At 32.7% G+C, this 18,855-nt stretch overlaps 2 protein-coding genes across 3 annotated transcripts; one reads left to right on the forward strand and one right to left on the reverse strand.

Annotated features, from left to right (window-relative positions):
* Window positions 1-11,350: 11,350 nt before the first annotated feature.
* Window positions 11,351-12,875, forward strand: LOC114735364 (transport and Golgi organization 2 homolog). Its single transcript, XM_028923057.1, has 4 exons — window positions 11,351-11,556; window positions 11,686-11,875; window positions 11,962-12,369; window positions 12,453-12,875. The coding sequence occupies exons 1-4, from the start codon at window positions 11,474-11,476 to the stop codon at window positions 12,588-12,590; spliced, it is 819 nt and encodes a 272-aa protein (XP_028778890.1). The 5' UTR covers window positions 11,351-11,473; the 3' UTR covers window positions 12,591-12,875.
* Window positions 12,876-14,649: 1,774 nt separating this feature from the next.
* Window positions 14,650-18,116, reverse strand: LOC114735353 (probable inactive receptor kinase At5g58300). Of its 2 annotated transcripts, XM_028923041.1 has the most exons (3): window positions 18,025-18,116; window positions 16,326-17,687; window positions 14,650-15,475 (listed from the first exon to the last, which is right to left on the reverse strand). In XM_028923041.1, the coding sequence occupies exons 2-3, from the start codon at window positions 17,617-17,619 to the stop codon at window positions 14,859-14,861; spliced, it is 1,911 nt and encodes a 636-aa protein (XP_028778874.1). In that variant the 5' UTR covers window positions 17,620-17,687; window positions 18,025-18,116; the 3' UTR covers window positions 14,650-14,858. The 2 variants fall into 2 exon arrangements, with proteins under 2 accessions (XP_028778874.1, XP_028778875.1); XM_028923042.1 differs by lacking the exon at window positions 18,025-18,116 and having other exon boundaries at window positions 16,326-17,977.
* Window positions 18,117-18,855: the final 739 nt, after the last annotated feature.

The following is an 18,855-nucleotide window of genomic DNA, read 5'->3' on the forward strand; positions in this document are numbered from 1 at the left end:
GGGAAACAGGGGAAATTTCTCATGTTAATTATATATTGCCATGTCAGTCATTTTTTTGTTACATATAGATATTTTTTTAATAAGAGGTAATCGTATTCAGGGAAAAAGATAGAAAAATAACAAATGAATTTCATAATACTAAAAAGGTCTGTTAAATTTGAGAAATCCCAATTTAGTTTCAAGAGACTAATTTGGCATTTATAAGTTTGTTAAAATGACCATATTACCTTTCATTTTATGTATTATTTTTAAAATACCAAAGCTCTCATTGGTCGACCAGTCACGGGAACTTCGACAGCGGCAGTCACCAGAGCTCCGGAGACCAGTCGACAATTGGTCACCGGAGCTCTGCCGATCGAAAACAATATTTTTGAAAATTTTTACAATTTCAGTATAACAGTTAACAACTTTTGTATCGTTATTAACAATTTCAATATAACAATTAACAATAGGTTTTCTAGGAAATTCAACAAACTCCGAAGGCTAGAAATAAATTTTTTGAAAATTTTTACAACTTCAGTATAATAGTTAACAATTTTTGTAATGCTATTAACAATTTCAATATAGCAGTTAATAATAGGTTTTTTGTAAAATTCAACAATTGGTCGCCGGAGCTCCGACAGCCGAAAACAATATTTTTGAAAATTTTTACAATTTCAGTATAACGGTTAATAACTTTTGTAACGCTATTAACAACAGGTTTTTCGAGAAATTCAAAAAGTAGCATTTTTATAACTTTAATAATGCCGTTAACAAGTTTCGTAACCCTATTAAAAACTTTAGTATAGCATTTAACAATATGTTTTCTTAAAAATTAAAAAAATGGCATTTTTACAACTTTAGCAACTACTTTTTTTTTTTTTAGAATTTTTACAACTTCAGTATAAAGGTTAACAGCTTTTGTGATGTTATCAACAATTTCAATATAGCAGCTAACAACAAATTTTTCAAAAAATTTAAAAAGTAGCATTTTCATAATTTTAGTAATATCGTTAACAAGTTCCGTAACTCTATTAACAACTTCGGTATAGCATTTAACAGCGAGTTTTCTTAAAAATTTAAAAAAATGGTATTTTTATAACTTTAACAACTACTTTTTTTAATAAAATATTTACAACTTTAGTATAATGGTTAACAACTTTTGTAACGCTATTAATAATTTTGATATAGTAGTTAACAACAGGTTTTTCAGAAAATTCAAAAAGTAATATTTTTACAACTTCAGTAATGCTATTAACAAAATCAAAAACCTGTTGTTAACCGCTGTACTGAAATTATTAATAGTGTTACAAAAGTTGTTAACCGTTGTACTGAAGTAAAAATTTTCAAAAATATTGTTTTTGGCCGCCGAAGCTCCGGTAACCAATTGTTGAATTTTCCCAAAAACTTGTTGTTAATTAGTATACTGAAGTTGTTAATAGCATTACAAAAGTTATTAATTGTTGTACTAAAGTTGTAAAAATTTTCAAAAAAAATTGTTTCTGGATGTCGAAGCTTGTTGAATTTTCTATAAAATCTATTGTTAACTATACTGAAGTTGTTAATGACGATGCAAAATTTGTTAACCGTTATATTGAAATTGTAAAAATTTTCAAAAAAAATTATTTCTAACTAGCGGAGCTCCGATGACTAATTATCAGCTAGTCATTAGAGCTCCGGTGACCGACTGGCCAGTGAGGACTTTGATATTTTAAAAACAATAAATAAAATGAAGGGCAATATGATTATTTCAGCAAACTTATAAATGCCAAATTAGTCTCTTGAGACTAAATTGGGATTTCTCAAATTCAGCAGACCTTTTTTGCATTAGAAGTTCATTTGTCATTTTTCTGTCTTTTTTCCTCATATTTAAGGCACTGTCGGGCACTAAGGTAATGTTTGGTATAAAGTATTGAAAATAAACAATAGGAATTGGGATTGAGATTGAGAAAATAGTGTTTAGTATGAGATATTACTTGTTATATAAGATTAGACAAACCCATGTATGTGGGATTAAGAAATATCATGGGAGAAAGTGATATTTTCTAAACATGTTTCCATGAGTTTATCTAAGAATTACTCATACTAAAAATGTTTTAAATATTTTTTAACTACAATCTTAGTTTTTATTTTTAAAATACTTTATATCAAATGAGACCTAAATGTGGGTACCTTTTTTTTTGGTGAGAATTTAAAATTTAGTTGCCGACGTTGCAAGGAGTGTGTTGTGCTGCCCAGCAAATATTAATAATAATATCAAGGCCCAAGCCAATACATAAAGGCCACGTCTATTTTATCGTCATTGCTCGTTATAGTATGTGTCCTTGTTGCTCGTTGGCATCCATTCGTTTTTTCCGGTGTATAATAAAGGTGTAATAAATAACCAGATATGTCGTTGGCCCCGGATATGGCGAAACGCCAAATTCATAGGGACCATCAGTTAAAGGCCTCCGATTCCGTTGGAACGGGGACACGCATGTGCTGGTTACTGCTTATTATTGACACCCTTGCTCTGAGCACCTTCCATATTCAATATAAATATATGAACTACTTAAATATTCAATTTAATTTTCATATAAAATTTTAATTTACTTTATTTTTTATATTAGTTATTTTTAATATTAATAAGGGTTAATATAGTTTTTGATCCTTCAAATTCATACTTATTTTGATTTTTGTCCTTCAAGTTTCAAATCATAGGTTTTAATTCCTCAAATAGCAAAATGGTCAAGTTTTTATCAAATTATAAGAATTAATATTTTAAATGAAAAGAAATTTGAAAGACTAAAATTTATGATTTAAAATTTGAGAGACCAAAACTAAAATTAGAACAAACTTAAAAGATCAAAATTTATATTAACCATATTAATAAATTAGTTACTTAATTTTTGTATTAGTTTTTATATTAAGCATTAGAGTGAGTAGTTAAAGCAGTTGACAACGAATGGATGTGACTTGATGTTCCAGTTTTTGCATGCAGCGCATTTTGCTTTGGAGGCTGATAGATTAGCCAAGTTCATGAACTGTATATTAATTTTCGCACCTTCCAAACAGCTGAAAAGCCATAAAGACGAACAGCACACAGGCCCCCGTTTCCACTTTTGGAAAGTGATATACGTATTTAAATTTTGAAGCCTTATTGGTTCCATATTTAAAAGTCCCGTTTGATTTAAAACATTAAAAATAAGAGATGGGAATTGGGATTATGATTAAAAAAATTATTAAAATAGTACTCCTCCGGTCCTTAATATAAGACTCATTTAACTAATTTGATTATATTAAGGAAGTTAGGTAAGTTAGTTAATTATAAGAAAAGTGACACATTTTTCCCAAAACACCATAATAATCTTTCTTAATACCCTCTCTCCCTCTTCTACTTGATTATGGTTGAGAGAGTATCTAGAGGGGTAATTTAGAGAAAATTGATAAATATGAGAAATGAGTCTTATATTTAGAACCAAAACCAACTCAAGAATTGGGTCTTATATTAAGGACCGAAGGAGTATTTAGTATAATAATTGCTTATCACATGGGATTAAGCAAACCTATAGAAGTGAGATTGGGAAATATCACTTCTTCCCATGGTATTCCCCAATCTCACATATATGAGTTTGGACAATCCCATATAACAAGTAATCTCTTATACTCAATACTCTTTTAATAAACTTTCTCAATCTTAATCTCAATCCATATCCCTTATTTTTAATGCTTCGTACCAAACACAACCAAAGTGTCTTATAAATAGGATCAGAAGAGTGCTTCTAATATGTTTCATATAAACTAAGAAAAACCTTAAACTGTATTAACTATTTATTAAATTATAGCAACTTTTCAATTTTACCCCTATTTAATATATATAACTTTTAAAAAAATAAATATCTATGCTATAATAATTGAAAGACAATATAGTACATTCATAATAAAAATTTAATGAAGTAGCTTATAAATAGGACAAAAAATACCTTCTCTCTCCCTTATAAATAAAACCAGAGGAGTACAAGCCAAACATATGCCCGTCAATACCACGTTACCTCTGCATATAGTAGAATCATTCACTCTTAACCACGTATACCTTTTCTTTTTCTATGCTCATGTATCCTCTCACGAGACATTAATATTTGAGTTACTACTCGACATTAAATGTAGATACTCTCCTCCGGTCCTAAATATAAGACCCTTATATACACTTGTATAAGGGTCTTATATTTAGGACCGGAGGAGTACAATATAACTTTGCTAACAAGCGAGCTTATTAAAATCTGTTTTTTTTTAACCAAAGCATAACAGACTACTCTATATATATATATATATATATATATACTCCTCTAATTCTTAATATAAGACCCATTTAACTAATTTAATTAGGTTAAGAAAGTTAAGTAAATTAGTTAATTATAAGAAATGTGACATGTTTTTTCTAAAATACCATAATTATCTTTCTTAATACCCCCTTCCTCTTTTACTTGATTATGATTGATAGAGTATCCATAGAAGTAATTTAGAGAAAATTGATAAATATGAGAAATGAGTCTTATATCTAAAACAAAACTAACTCAACAATTGGGTCTCATATTAAGAACCGGAAGAGTATATGCATATCCCTTAGTCTCTGTGTCATCATCAGTTCCATAGTTCAAAACTTTGCTTCCATATCTGCCAGTATTCTTTCATGTGCATAGTGGTGTTTAGTTTCTTTGGCAATCCCACCCACTCTACCCTTTCATCCTCTTAAACAACAGAGACGAGTACCACAGCAGGCAAGTTTTCCTTTCCTTCCTTCCTTCTCATTCATTATGAAGACAGTGATTCGCACTTATACGAATGGAAAAAGCTACATAATATACTATATATAAATTTATGTTAATTATATATAAAAATTTTGAAGGCTTGGTCCTCATATTTAAAGTTATCAGTGTTACAGCGAGAGAGATAAAGTTATAGTGGTTCCTATCTATTTGGAGGCCTCGCGCGTTTTCTCGACTAGCTACCACTGCCCTAATATGGGGAGGAAGGCATTCATTGTAGGACCATATTATCTCTTCATATCTTATATTAAGGAAAGTGGTTGAGGGAGTATAATCATCTTTCTTAATACTTCCTCTTTTTCTACTTGATTATGGTTGACAAAGTATCTATAGGGATAATTTAGAGAAAATTGATAAATATGAGAAATGGGTCTTATATTTAGAACCAAAACTAATTCAATATTAGATCTTATATTAAGGATCGGAAGAGTATGTATGTGTAGAATTCTTCATTATTCTTGACCGCATATATCTACCCTTCTGATATTGTTGATGTATTGGAAGTTAATTAGTTGATGGTGGGTGGACTTACAAATGTCCAGTACACATATGGGGGCATCAGTTTTGGATGACTCAAGTTTGCAGGAAAGGGAAACAAGAATACAATTGTTTCACGCATCTACTCCCAGGTTGTCGCATTAATGTTTTTTTTTTTTAACCTTATTATGCAAACTAATATGATGTCTAATTAAAGACTTGGAAGTCGATGTGTGGGAGTTTAGTTTTGAAATAATTGATTGAAGTTGTGAGGATTTGACCTTGTCATCACGCTGTTAATGATGCGAATAAGGCAGCAAGAGAATATAATGGAGTGTGCAAATAATGATTAAAGAAGTTATTTTTATAACGGATTTTATGGAATGACGAAACATATTAAATTTTATTAAGCACTATGTCTTAAAAATTAACAAGTTCCTCACTTAATCTAGATTTAATATATACACTTATCAATAAAATAACAATCTACACAATTATAAATTAAAAATAAAATTTATATTAAAAATTTAATGATATGACCTATAAAAAGAAAAAAATTTTTGAGGTTATTTGTTTATATTTTTTGTTTTTTTTGTTTGTTATGAGAGCAAGTTCATAAAATCATTTTTAAATAATTTTTGAGAATAAAAAAAAACTATGTTTAGATAATTATTTTAAAAAAATCATATTTGAACCCAAAAAAATCCTAAAAAGTTAGGTTTGGCAGACAGTGGGCAGCATTGTTTCTGATACGTGGCGGGGGGGAATGAGGGAAAAAAAAGTTTCTCTAATTTTCTAAAATAAAAAATATAAAAACAAAAACAAGAAAACATCTAAAACTTTGTTTGGGTTTTTTAGTTTTTAAAAATATATCAACCTTTTTTCTTGAAGTAGCCAATTGAGAGTAAATTGTTTCATCTAGTTCAAAGAATAAGATGAACTTTATCTATTTACGTTTATCAAGAAATTAATTAAAAGTAGTTTAAAACAATAAATATGTAAGGCATGTATTTTTTTTAAATATGCCCCTATTAATAAAGAGGATAAGTAAAAGATACAATAAATGAATCAAAGAAAAAAGAGAATATATATTACGAGTGAAATTTTTAAAAAAATCATGAAATACTTAAACAAAAATAAATGTTATCTTATAATAAAAATTAAACTCCTCGTTTATCTTATATTTTGAAGCTGAGGGAGCACTAAACAAGGTTTTTTTTTGTTTTTAAAAATGAAAATTATTTTCAAAATAAGAAACCAGATAATTCTTGAATTTTTTTTAAAGCAAAGCATAAAAGAATCGTGCTTCTAACAAACTGAATTGTTCAATCCGTGAGCTAACAAGAGATCATAAAATTAATTATTTATAGAAATAATTTTTTTACTTATAAGTAAAAGTAATTTATATTAGCTTTATAAGTACAAACTAAATATTATATTAGATAATGAATTTTGCGTTCTATACATTGCACAAAATTCAAAAGAACAAATTCAACTATAGAAAACGTGTGTGCGCAGTTCATTTCTCAAATTTTACAGTGCACAAATGCAAGAAAGTCAACATAGTCTAGTACTATTATTTTTTTATCATAAATATAAGATCTAATATATAGTGTAATTTATACTATAAACTGAATTTTATACTTAAGATAAGAGGTAATCATATTTTATATACAATAAATAGAAAATATAATTTCTCTGAAAGAGGAATATAAAATATCCCACGGAGCATGTGGTTTCTCATTCTATGGTTTTGCAATCATCGTCTATGGTATTTCTTTCATTACGAGATAAACTAAAGTTGTCACCAAAAAAAAAATCCTTTTGACGTGTTGACACTTAATTGCTGCACGTGACACACGCGATCCTAAGCAAGTTGGAGATGGAAAGACCGGCCGCTGGCCAAATAAAATATTTCGTTACTTAATATACTCCTCTGATTCTTAATATATGATCTAATTATTAAATTGATTTTGATCTTAAATATAAAATCTATTTCTCATATTTATTAATTTTTTTAAAATTATACTTATAAATTTTTCTCAATCATAATCAAGTAAAAGAAAGAAAGAGGATATTAAGTAAAATGATTATAGTATTTTAGGAAAAACACATCATATTTTTTATAATTAACTAACTTACCTAATCTAATCAAATTAGTTAAATAGGTCATATATCAATAATCGGAAGAGTAAGAAATAATTTAGTTTTTAATTTAGTTATATATATAAAATTCTAATGGAAAAATCACAATTAAAAATTCTAAAATTTGAAAAACGCGGATAAAAACCCATAACAACTTTACTGTGGCTTTGCAAGTCAGAGTGACGTCTCATACAGCCGAACTAGCACACCCTTCTTCAAATGACGAAATAAAAGGTATCTTTTTTCTTTATCTCTCCTATTGACACACAAACGAGGATTTCCTTCGCACGCTTACTTATCTCCGATATTCTACGAAAGAAAGGAATGTATGATAACTTTACTATAGCTTTTACTCAAAAGTCATAGTGATGTTGTCATTCTTATCTGTGTTTTTTAAATTTTTAAATTTTTTTTTGTGATTTTTCCAATTCTAATTCATTTTATCTTTTTTATTTATCATTTTTTTAAAGTAGTTTTGTTGTTACACATGTTAAATGTTTTATCAAATGATAATTTTAGTTAATATATATGATTAATAAGGGTATTTTAAGAAAGGCAACACTTATATATTACAAATAACTAAATTAAATAATTTTCTTAATCTCTCCAAATTAGCCAACTAGATTTTATATTAAGAATTGGAGATAGTAATAAAATAACTAATTGATGGAGAGCTGGAGAAATTACTCTTACTAATAAATGTTACCTCTCATCCTTAATATAATAGCAAGATAACTAATTTATGGATATTAAAAGAACTAGTTAAATTGATTATTTATAATAAATGAATGTTATTTTTCTCAAAATATATACTATTATCAACCATGTGTATTGAATTGAAGTTACTCCTAAATGAAGATTATTTAAGATGTGCACTTATTATGAAAACTATTTTTAAGGAAAAATAATAAATAAATAAATTAAGGTCACAAAATTAAATTTTTAACGAATGAGGCGGTAAAGCACGCAGAAGCAAAACGCGGTTTTGAAAGCCCACGGCACACAAGAAGAAGCGTGGCAGGCACAGGCGGCGCCTCCGGATAGCATAAATCCGAATGCTGCTGCTTCCTGTTGGATCATTACAAGTGAGATATCATACGCCAGCAGTGGGGGGAATATATTGGATGTAGATGGTTTCCAGTTCCACATCAGCCATAAAATCAGAGTTGGCAATCTCATCTAATACTGTTAAACTTACGAATTTAAGCAAAACTCATGTCGAGAAGGTAAACTCGGATTGTGATGTAATATTTTATATATAAATTTATATTAATTATATATATTGTGTGTGTATGTATTTAAATTTTGAAGCCTTGGTCCCCATATATATATATATATATACACACTATCTCTGATCCTAATTACAAGAGTTAGTTGACTAATTTGAGGAGATTAAAGAAAAAGTTAAGTTAGTTATTTGTCATGAATAGGTATTGTCTTTTCTAAAATATCATTGCTAATAAGGTGTATTGGCTAGAACTATCATTGTTAGAAGGACTATCTTGGAAAAAATATATAAATACTAGAGACAAAGTAGATTGAGATCTTATATTTAAAACTAAAATAAAAATTAAACGAGATCTTATATTAAAGATGAGAAGTAGTATATATTTTTGGTGGAACCTTGGTCCCCATATATGTATGAAGTTATTAGTGTTATTGGTTTACATGGCTCTTTCTTCGCATGTTGTTTTTTTAAAAAAAACATAGAAGGGTCAAGCTGTAACTCGGGAAAGTAACACCCAAAAATAAACAAGAAAGCAATTAAGCAATGTCATTCCGCATGTGATCAGATCCACGCACCTCGGGTGAGGAGTAAATTAGTAATTTATACTCCCTCCGTTTTTTATTATAAGAGACAAATAACCGATTTACGTTGATAAAAAAAACAGTTAAAATTAGTTAAGAACATCAATGTGTAAAAAGTATAATTCTTTTTCCAAAACTGTCCTCATTAATAAGGAGAGAGAACATGAGAGAGAACAATTAAATTATTAAAAGAAAGAGAAGTAGGAGAGAGAGAGTGTGAGTTGGAGATAATAAATATGGATAAAATAGGAAATCAACAAAAAAAAGTAGAGACAACTTTTAATTGTCTCTTATATATAGGAACATACCATAAGCATGAAATGTCTCTTATAATAAGGAACGGATGGAGTAATAAATAAGTGTTGTTTTCTCTTAAATATTTTTATTAATCATATGTATTAGCTTGAACTATCATTTGGTAAAACTTTTAACATGCATAACTGATACAAGGACTTCCTCCAAAAAAATAGATAAATATGAGAGACTAAATAAATTTGAGTATTATATTTAAAACCAAATTAAATGTCAAATTAGCTTTTATAGTAAAGATTAGAGGTAGTATGTAATTAAATTTTTATCTAATAAAAAAGAAAAATCAGCACATTTAATTTTGGGAGAATTGTAATAAGATCTCATAGCACGAACAAACTTGCAAAAAAGTCTTACAAAAAGTGAGTAGTTTGTAATGATAAGCACGAGAACAAGAAATAACACATAGTTTCAATTGTTGACTTATTATTAGAGTTATGATTTTTTAATAGTCCAGCAAGACATTACTATAATTTTCTCTTTAATCTTTTTCTAATTATAATATCTCGTTTATAAATTATAAATAAAATCTTATAATCAAGACTAGATGAGGTCGTATCAAATTCTGAATCAAACACATATCCGCACCTAATTTTTGGGCGACACGTGCGTGACTAATGGATCCTCACACGGATCACGTTGAGCCACGAAGCTCAACGGCAGGTCATGGTTTTCATAGGAATAATATATCCCAAATCTCACAAAATCATTGAAAACTGAAAATGATAATGCTACTATATTTAAAGTTATTAGTATTAGAGAAAATTTCAAAAAAGATCCTTGGAATATAAAAATTTTCAAATTGGATCCTGGAATTTCGAAAATGACAGAAAGGGTCAGTAACCCAATCTGTCATTTGTGAAATTAAGACAAATTGACAATTTTGCCCCTGGCTAAGCAAAAGTTAGTAGTTATTCTCTAAACAAATATAGGTAACGCTTACACTGTTTTAGTAATTATAAGATTAGTTGTAGTTAATAATAAGATACATGACTATGAAAAAATGAGTAGTTATTCTCTACACAAATCTAGGTAATGCTTACATTGTTTTAATGATTACAAAATTAGTTGTAGTTAATAACAAGACACCTGACTATGAAAAAATGAGTAGTTATTCGCTACACAAATTTAAGTAACGCCTAAACCCTTATAGTGATTCCTTAAATCATTGTAGTAAATGAATACAAATGAGGGCAAAATTGTCAATTTCTCTTGATTTTACAAATGACAAATTGGGTCACTTACCCTTTCTGTCATTTTCAAAATTCCAAGACCCAATCTGAAATTTTCTATATTCCAAGGACCTTTTTTTGGAATTTTCTCTTAGTATTATTGGTTAATTTAGAGGGTTTTTTTTTTCCTTTACACGTCTTTTTGTCAAATTCTGAATCAGACGTATATCCGTAGGTCCGCACCAAATACTGGAGCGACGCATGATACTCACAAGAAAATATTAGTTTCGATCCTTAATATAAGAACTAGCTAACTAATTTGAGTAGATTAAAAAAAATTTGTTAAGTTAGTTATCTGTAATAAATAGGTGTTATCTTTCTTAAAATATCCTTATTAATTCAGTATATTGGTTAGACTTACTATTATTATGAGAATTATATAAAAAAAATAGATAAATATGAGAGACAAAATGAATTAAGATTTTATATTTAGAATCAAAATAAAAATTAAATAAATTTCCATATTAAGTAACAGAGCTATTGATATATATATGCTTCCAATACAAAGGACCACAGTACCTCTTCATAGGGCCATTCATTCTTAATCACGTATATATGTGTCCTTTGGGAAACGACCATGTTCAATCATGTTTTTTTTCTTTTTTTAATCAGAGCATAATAGACTCTATATATTTATATCCCTCACTCTCTGGGTCATCATCAATTCTCTAACTCAGCCCTTCCTTCCGTATCGGCCAGCACCCTTCAATATTCCAAATGTGCATAGTGGCGTTTCTTTGGCAAGCCCACCCACTCTACCCTTTGATCCTCTTGAACAACAGAGACGAGTACCACAACAGGCAAGCTTTTCTTTCCCTTCCTTCCATCCTTCTTATTGACTATGTAGACAGTGATTAATATATATATATATATATATATGAATGAAAAAAACTGAGGAGTGAATTAATGTTAATGTCGGTGAAATGAAGGGCGACGAAGGCAGCGTCATGGTGGGAAGATTCGGAAACAGAGATCCTGGGAGGAAGAGACGAGTTGGGGGGAGGGACATGGCTGGGTTGTTGCAGAGACGGAAGAATCGCTTTTCTTACTAACGTCTTGGAACCTCACACTAGTCCTCGTGCCAGAACCCGGGGCGAGCTTCCCCTTCTGTTTCTCAAGGTACATATTGAGATACATTTACATGCTGAAAAAATTATGTACTATATTTATATATATATATATTCATGTGGGTGTGGGTGTGACAGAGCAGAAAGAGCCCGAGGGAATTTGCAGAAGAGCTAAAGACAGAAGGAGAGTATTACAACGGCTTCAACTTGGTGGTGGGAGACATAGAGACGAAATCCATGGTTTATATGAGCAACAGGGGACCAAAAGCAGAGGCTGGCAAGTTCTACATACAGGAGGTGAAGCCGGGCCTCCATGTTCTGTGTAACGCTCAGCTAGACTCGCCTTGGCACAAGTCTGAGAGGCTTCGTGTGCGGTTCCAACAAGAGCTTGCCAAGTACGGGGAAAAACCAGTTTCACTCAGCCACATTGCTGGTGCTATTATGAAGGACTCTGTTAAATCCCCACCTGCCCTCCTCCCTCACATCTGCTCTCCTGACTGGGAACTTTCCTTGAGCCCCATTTTTGTCCATTGCCAAACCGCACTGGTACCTTCTTCATTTCTCGTTCAACGTTCCTTTCCATTTCATTTCTTTGTTCTTGTTATAGTGGTAATACTGATGAGATGCAGGGTGTTTATGGGACTCGGAGCATCACTGCCCTGTCTGTAACATGGAGTGGGGAAGTCAGCTTTTATGAGATGTATCTGGATGTGGGTAGCACCAACGCCTGGAAGGATCATCTTTTCACTTTCTATATCCAGCACTGATGATGATGATGATGATTATCCCCCATATTAATATTTCATACTCCTTGTGGCATTTTACGCAATAATTTGGGATTCATCATTGTACTTTTATGTAAAAATTGTTCAAGTTCAAGGAGTATTTGAACTTGGACAGTTGGGAGATTTGTGATGATATTGTTATGAAAATAAAGAACACCGTTGGTTCAATATAAGACACAAACTCTCCTGGTTGGTGTTTTAAAAGGTTAGAAATAAAAGGAAGACGTCCTCTGATGCAATTGCACCGCATGATATGGTGCTATTGCCTTGAAGTGCTTTTACGCACCGCCTCATGAAAATGATATTCTACTTCTCTCATTTTATATACTTGTTGCACCTGCCACCTGCAATTAATTACAGGTGTAAACACAATTTTGTTCCTATCCAACACCATCACGTCCCCAGGCAGATTCCTCAGGTTGCGCTGCCCCACAAGTTCCTCTCGAGTTGCAAATTTCAACATGAAATACCTCCACTGTAAGTACGTACCATCCCCCCCTCGTTCCTCTCATTTCCTCTTTTCCATCATCGTCATCACTGATATTTAGTTCTTATTTCGGTTTTGATTTTTATAATTTTAAACGGTAGGTTTTGGTTCCTCAATTATTGCGTCCAAAATGTTACTTCTTATATTTAAATAAGAACCTGCATCATTTCCTCTCTTAAGAAACTAAGACCTATGTTTAAAATTATATAGACTAAAACCAAATTAAAGATAAATTATAAGGGCCAAACATTGTATTAACACTTATTATTTTTATCCATCTCAAGAGTCTTTCAGACTAAATATGTTTCGACTTACCATCCTGAACTCATCCGATTTGGATCGTTTAAATTTGTTTTGGACAATTCATATTTATCTTTTTAATTTTTAAAATAATTATGTTAATTAGTATCGGATTTAAAATAAAGACAATCTTTAAACAATATTTTTTTTTAAAAATAATTAAATATAAATTTTAAATTTGTACTATTCATTTAGATGAAGACGATCCAAATCTCCAAATCTGACAAGTTTGGTTGCCGATGAGCACCCGGTTTCGTATTAAACAAGAGCTTGTTTTGCACATTATATGTCCCGCAAGTTGGTTTTGCCATCGTCGGAACACGATCCCTGATAAGGGAGGCTATGCAAGTTGCTTGGTATCCGTACGTGGGAAACTGTTCTAGGAAATAAATCATTGTCCGCGATGGCTTATTCATTCCAAACAATCTTGACTTCGAGTTTGGAACGAAACATGACGCACAAACCCTGACCAAAGTGGAAGGATATGCGACGAATCTGTTTTGAGTGCACAACCAGCTCTCATCTTTTCTAATCTGTTTTAGCGGTTTAAATTTATTTTTTTACTTTTGTTTTTCAAGATATTATTCTAATAAGTATAAAATTTAAAATAAAAATAATCTCTTAATAATCACTTTTTAAAAAATCATTTTTATATAAAATAATTAATTAAAAATATTAAATTCGAATCGATGAAAAGATAAGCATTAGGTAAGCATCCAGGCCAGATCATTGTGCGGGCCTGGGGGCTCTACTTCAAGATTCATTATAATTATTTCAGGCCAATAAGAAAGATCGATCATAAATGTTAGGAATATAGACCCATTTAACTATTGATTAGATTAAGGAGTTAGGTAAGTTAGTTAATTATAAGAATATGACACATTCCTATCATCTTTCTTAATATCATCTTCTTTTACGATTATGGTTGAGAGTATCTATAGTAATTTAGAGAAAATTGATAAATATGATAAATGGGTCTTATATTTAGACCAAACCAACTTAAGAATGTCCTATATTAAGGACCGAGTATTAGAGAAATATGTTATAAACATTTTTTTACTAACAAGTTGTTAATTAATGTAGTAAGCGGTCTCACCATGTTTATCTTACTCCTTCAAGGAATTAGAAACAACTAGTGCTCGGTGGTATATGCATGTATAATGTACTTTTAACAGAACAAGAATGAAACTCTAGGCTTTATAAGGATGAAAATAGGTTTGATTTGTCACTGAACAAAGACAGCTACAGCCCACATGATAGGAAACAGGCATCAAATGGAATCAACATTAACTAAAATCCCACCGGGGAGAAGCAGCCACTTTTATTATACAATGCAATTGTTATTGGCAGAAGACACAGAATACCTGTCGTGAATCGGTGCTCGAATTTGTCCCCAATACCATGAAAATGCTCTCTCTCTCTCTCTCTCTCACTCAACCTCCGGCTCGTTCTTGATGCAACATTCAAGGTGTTTGCAGATTGGAGTCGGACTCGGAAGAAGGCCGGTTCTTCAACTCCGGCTGCCTGATTTCCTCCATCATTCTCACAGCTTCCTCCATCCTGGGCCTCATATCTGGCGCCTTCCCTACGCACGCCAGCGCAATCTGAAGCATCTGCACCATTTCCTCTTCCACATATCGCCCTCTCAATAGCTCCTCGTCGAACACTTCCGCCGTCCACTCCTCTCGGACGACGGACCTAACCCACCTCGGCAGATCCACCACCTCGTCATGACCAGGGTATCTCATCGGGCATTTCCCCGTCAGCATTTCCAGGAGGAGCACCCCGAAGCTGTAGACATCAGATTTGTGGGTGATTTTTCGGGCGTCCGTCACCTCTGGCGCTCGGTAGCCGTTAGATCTGGACATGGTTGCCGGAGTGCTCATCAGCGGAGGCAATCCGACGTCGGAGATGCAGCCGTCGAGGTCCTGGGTTAGGAGGACATTGGTGGACTTGATGTTGCCGTGTGTGAATTTTGGACCCCCTTCGGAGTGTATGAAAGCGATTCCTTTGGCAACTCCAAGTGAGACCTTCATTCTTGCATCCCAGTCCAGTGGAGTTCTTCCCTCTCCCCTGTTTCCTGGTGTTGTTTTGGGATCGAAGATTCAGGCAGATATATCAACATTACCGCAGCTGACAATTTTAGATGAATAGAAGACTAATAAAACAAAACCAAGTGAAGAATCTTCATGGTAGTTAAGTGTTTGCTTTTGCAAATGTTCATTCAGCTCACTATTAGTAGTAGTTAAGCTGCTTGCACATGCACAAATTGGACTAGCAGTTGGGTTATCAGAAGATGCACCAAGCTATTAATTACAAAATGATCTTCTCACAAATGCGTATGCAGTTTAAGCGTGCGAGGAATTTGATTATAATTTCCTTAATTTTGTGATCAAGTGAAGTTTTTGGCTCAAACAAACTGAGCACAATTCTGCCAGAATAATGAATCGTTTAGAGAGTTCCTTCAAACGCTTCAGCTGACATTCACTTCACCCTTTTTCGTTACTCATATTTAACCATATAAAAAAATCTAAAGCAGCTGCAGAATGATAACAACGGGGGACCTAATCTGGTTCTAAATTTTTCTTGTCGTCGTCGAATTTAAATTTCAGTTCTCAATGGAAGGCTGGAGCCAAAGCTTTTGACTGTCAAAAGGCTTTATTCGTTGAGATGTTTGACTGTCTTCATGATCTAGGGAATATTTTAGACTATAGAAGCTATTTTTCTGGAAAATGAAAGGTTATTTAGTCAGTCTACCTAATTTATAGTATGTAATGTGATGATGCTCCCTTTGGGGGAAAAAAATCCTAATTTGGATCGAAGGAAAGAAGAGTTTCACTTTCTCCATTCTTTGGAATGCTAGAAAAAGGGTCAGTGCATGGACTAAATGAAGCAAGCAGAGCAGGATCATAGGGGAAACATAAACGTACCATGCAATGAGGCAAACAAGCTTCCGCCTGGCATGAAGCTGCAAACTAGGAGTTTCTCATCTTTGGAATAGTAATAAGCTTGAAGAGGCATGACATTAGGGTGGCTTCCTACTCTCCCCACAATATCCATCTGCTGTTCAAACTCCTTCTTCCCGACCACAACTTCCCTCAACCTCTTAACCACCACTGTTGTTCCCTCCTCCAAAACAGCCTTGTAGGCTGTTCCATAGCTTCCCTTTCCAAGAACTTCAGCTGAGGCCTTTAGCAAATCCTCAAGGTCAAAGGTATAAGAGCACCCTCTGAAGAAGAACAACTTGTTCTTCTCAGCCTCTTGTACTCCACTTCCAAAACTCTTTGAAATCTCGTTCTTTCCTGCACAAGCTGCCTTCGCTTTCAGTATGCCACTGCTTTGACCGTTTTTCTTCTTGCAACAGCACAAAGAGATTACCAAAACTAGGAGAGCTAGGAACGCACAGCCCCCAATTACCAGAGCAAGTATAGAAGCCAATCCAAATCTTTTCTTTGGGTTGGTAGCTTTTTGACTGTGGGTACTTGATGGAGTGACTGGGGGGTAAGCAGACGGAGGAGATCGAGAAGGGTTGACTGCAGAGCAATGATTCAGAGGTGGCCCGCACAAAAGAGAGTTCCCAAGAAAAGAAGTGTGAGGAAATTTTTGGATAGAGTTTGGAATTGAGCCACTCAAGTTATTATTACTCAAATTAAGATATTTGAGCATTGGGAGGTTGAAGTCTGGGATATGTCCAGAGATGGAATTGTTTTGAAAATACAACCAGGTGAGTCTTCTGAGATTGACAAATGTAGGTGGGATAGTGCCAGAGAAGGAGTTGAAAGAAATATCAAGTGCAATGAGTTTAGGAGAGACAGATGAAGGGATTGGACCTGAGAAATTATTCTGCTGAAGGTGTACATACTCGAGTGAACGAATGGAAAGGATGTCTGAAGGAAGCTTCCCATTAAGGCCATTGGTGTGAAGACTCAGTACTGTAAGGGCATCTAGTTTTCCTATGCTGTTTTCTGGAATGTGGCCTTTGAGGCCAATTCCTGGAAGATGAATAGCAATGACCCGAGTTTTGTCTGGGTTACAAGTTACACCCACCCATGAGCTGCAAATTGAAGCAGAATCATTCCAGTTGAGTCTTCGGGCATGTGGGACACTGGAAGCAAAGTCCAAGAGAGCTTGTCCATCAGAGTTCAGATCAGCTACAGTCGTGCCAGAGAATATTGGCAAGAAGCTTAGTGAAACAATTGCAGAAATTAAGGACTTGAACATCATGGGTGCTTGCAAAAAAGTAAGTCCAGTGGTAGCTCCAAGTTCAGACCTTATCTGTTCTCTATCCTTTCCTGGATTTGATCATATAGCTGAAATTAGGAACACAGGAATCTTTCGGAACTAAGCTTAAACTTGGTTTCTGCTAGAAACTCAGTGAATGAGAATGATTTTTCACTCTGTAAATGAAGAAGAAATTTCATCCCAGATTTTCATGTTCAACCCAAATAACAGTTGAGATGGTTGCGGATTGAGGGTAATTAATGAAATTGTGCATAAATCAATTCAACTAATCTGAACAAAGTACTGTTTCTGAAAACTAGAATTTTGATGGAGTTGATGCAGAAACATCAGTTATCGCAAATCTGAATAGAAGGAACATGAACAAAAGTGAGTATTGCGCATGCTTACCATAAGGCAGGAGTTGAAGAAGGGATAACTCCTTTCAGATGGATGAACAGGGCCAAGTTCAAATTTTCCATGAGGGGTGTTATAGTGACCCTTCCGTTTGAAAGAAGAGAAAAAGCTAAAAAGGAAAAGCGTTTGGCTCTGAACTTTAACTAGTGGGGGGACTAAGGTTCTCCCTTTTATAGAATAAAGAAAATCGGTGCCTTTATGAAAAATTAGTAAGTAGGGAGACGAATAAAATCAATCCTTAAAGAAAGCAGTATAATTACATGTATTTCCCTGAGGCCTAGTTAAATTATAGATATAGATATACAAAGATTTTTGTAGATTAAGATATTTTTTTAAAACAAAATAATACTCCCTCTTTTCTTATTTTGAAATGTATTGTAAAAATTTTTCTTTTTCAGTAAAAGAAACCAATATCATTTTATTTTTATTATGATAAATAAAGCCGAAGAAGATGATGATGATTTTATTTTCTTAAAAAAAATATGTACTACCTCCAAGGATAAAAAGATATATTAAAGGAGATTCCGAGTATAATTTTTAAAACTAAAGGATGCAAAAATGTAATTTGACTAAATCCTTCATAAAAAAAATATCGTGTACTTTCCTCTTTAGAAAAGCATGGTAATAATAGAGAATCCAAGATAAAACAGGACTTATAAAGAAAAAGCTAATGTTTCATTGTGCTTGGTTCTTTTTAAAGAAAAAGCACTCTCTGCCAAAAGTAGCATTCTTTATCCTAACATTAAAATATTATGCAAATAATTGGTGGTGATTTCTTGCTCGTTTAAGCTGCCATGAAGCCCCTCAGCTACCTGCAACTAAAGA

This window comes from Neltuma alba, unplaced genomic scaffold (genome assembly GCF_004799145.2).
Source record: "Neltuma alba isolate B1F8T4 unplaced genomic scaffold, ASM479914v2 tig00013204_pilon, whole genome shotgun sequence".
Taxonomy (NCBI): Eukaryota; Viridiplantae; Streptophyta; class Magnoliopsida; order Fabales; family Fabaceae; genus Neltuma; species Neltuma alba.

What these genes read in the sequence shown, in the direction of transcription:
- LOC114735364 (XM_028923057.1), top strand. Translation starts at nt 11,474, where the DNA reads ATGTGCATAGTGGCGTTTCTTTGGCAAGCCCACCCACTCTACCCTTTG. An exon ending in AGAGACGAGTACCACAACAG is followed by an intron (nt 11,557 to 11,685) that starts GCAAGCTTTTCT and finishes GGTGAAATGAAG; the next exon opens with GGCGACGAAGGCAGCGTCAT. An exon ending in TTCCCCTTCTGTTTCTCAAG is followed by an intron (nt 11,876 to 11,961) that starts GTACATATTGAG and finishes TGGGTGTGACAG; the next exon opens with AGCAGAAAGAGCCCGAGGGA.
- LOC114735353 (XM_028923041.1), bottom strand. Translation starts at nt 17,619, where the DNA reads ATGATGTTCAAGTCCTTAATTTCTGCAATTGTTTCACTAAGCTTCTTG. An exon ending in CTTGTTTGCCTCATTGCATG is followed by an intron (nt 15,476 to 16,325) that starts GTACGTTTATGT and finishes AAACAACACCAG; the next exon opens with GAAACAGGGGAGAGGGAAGA.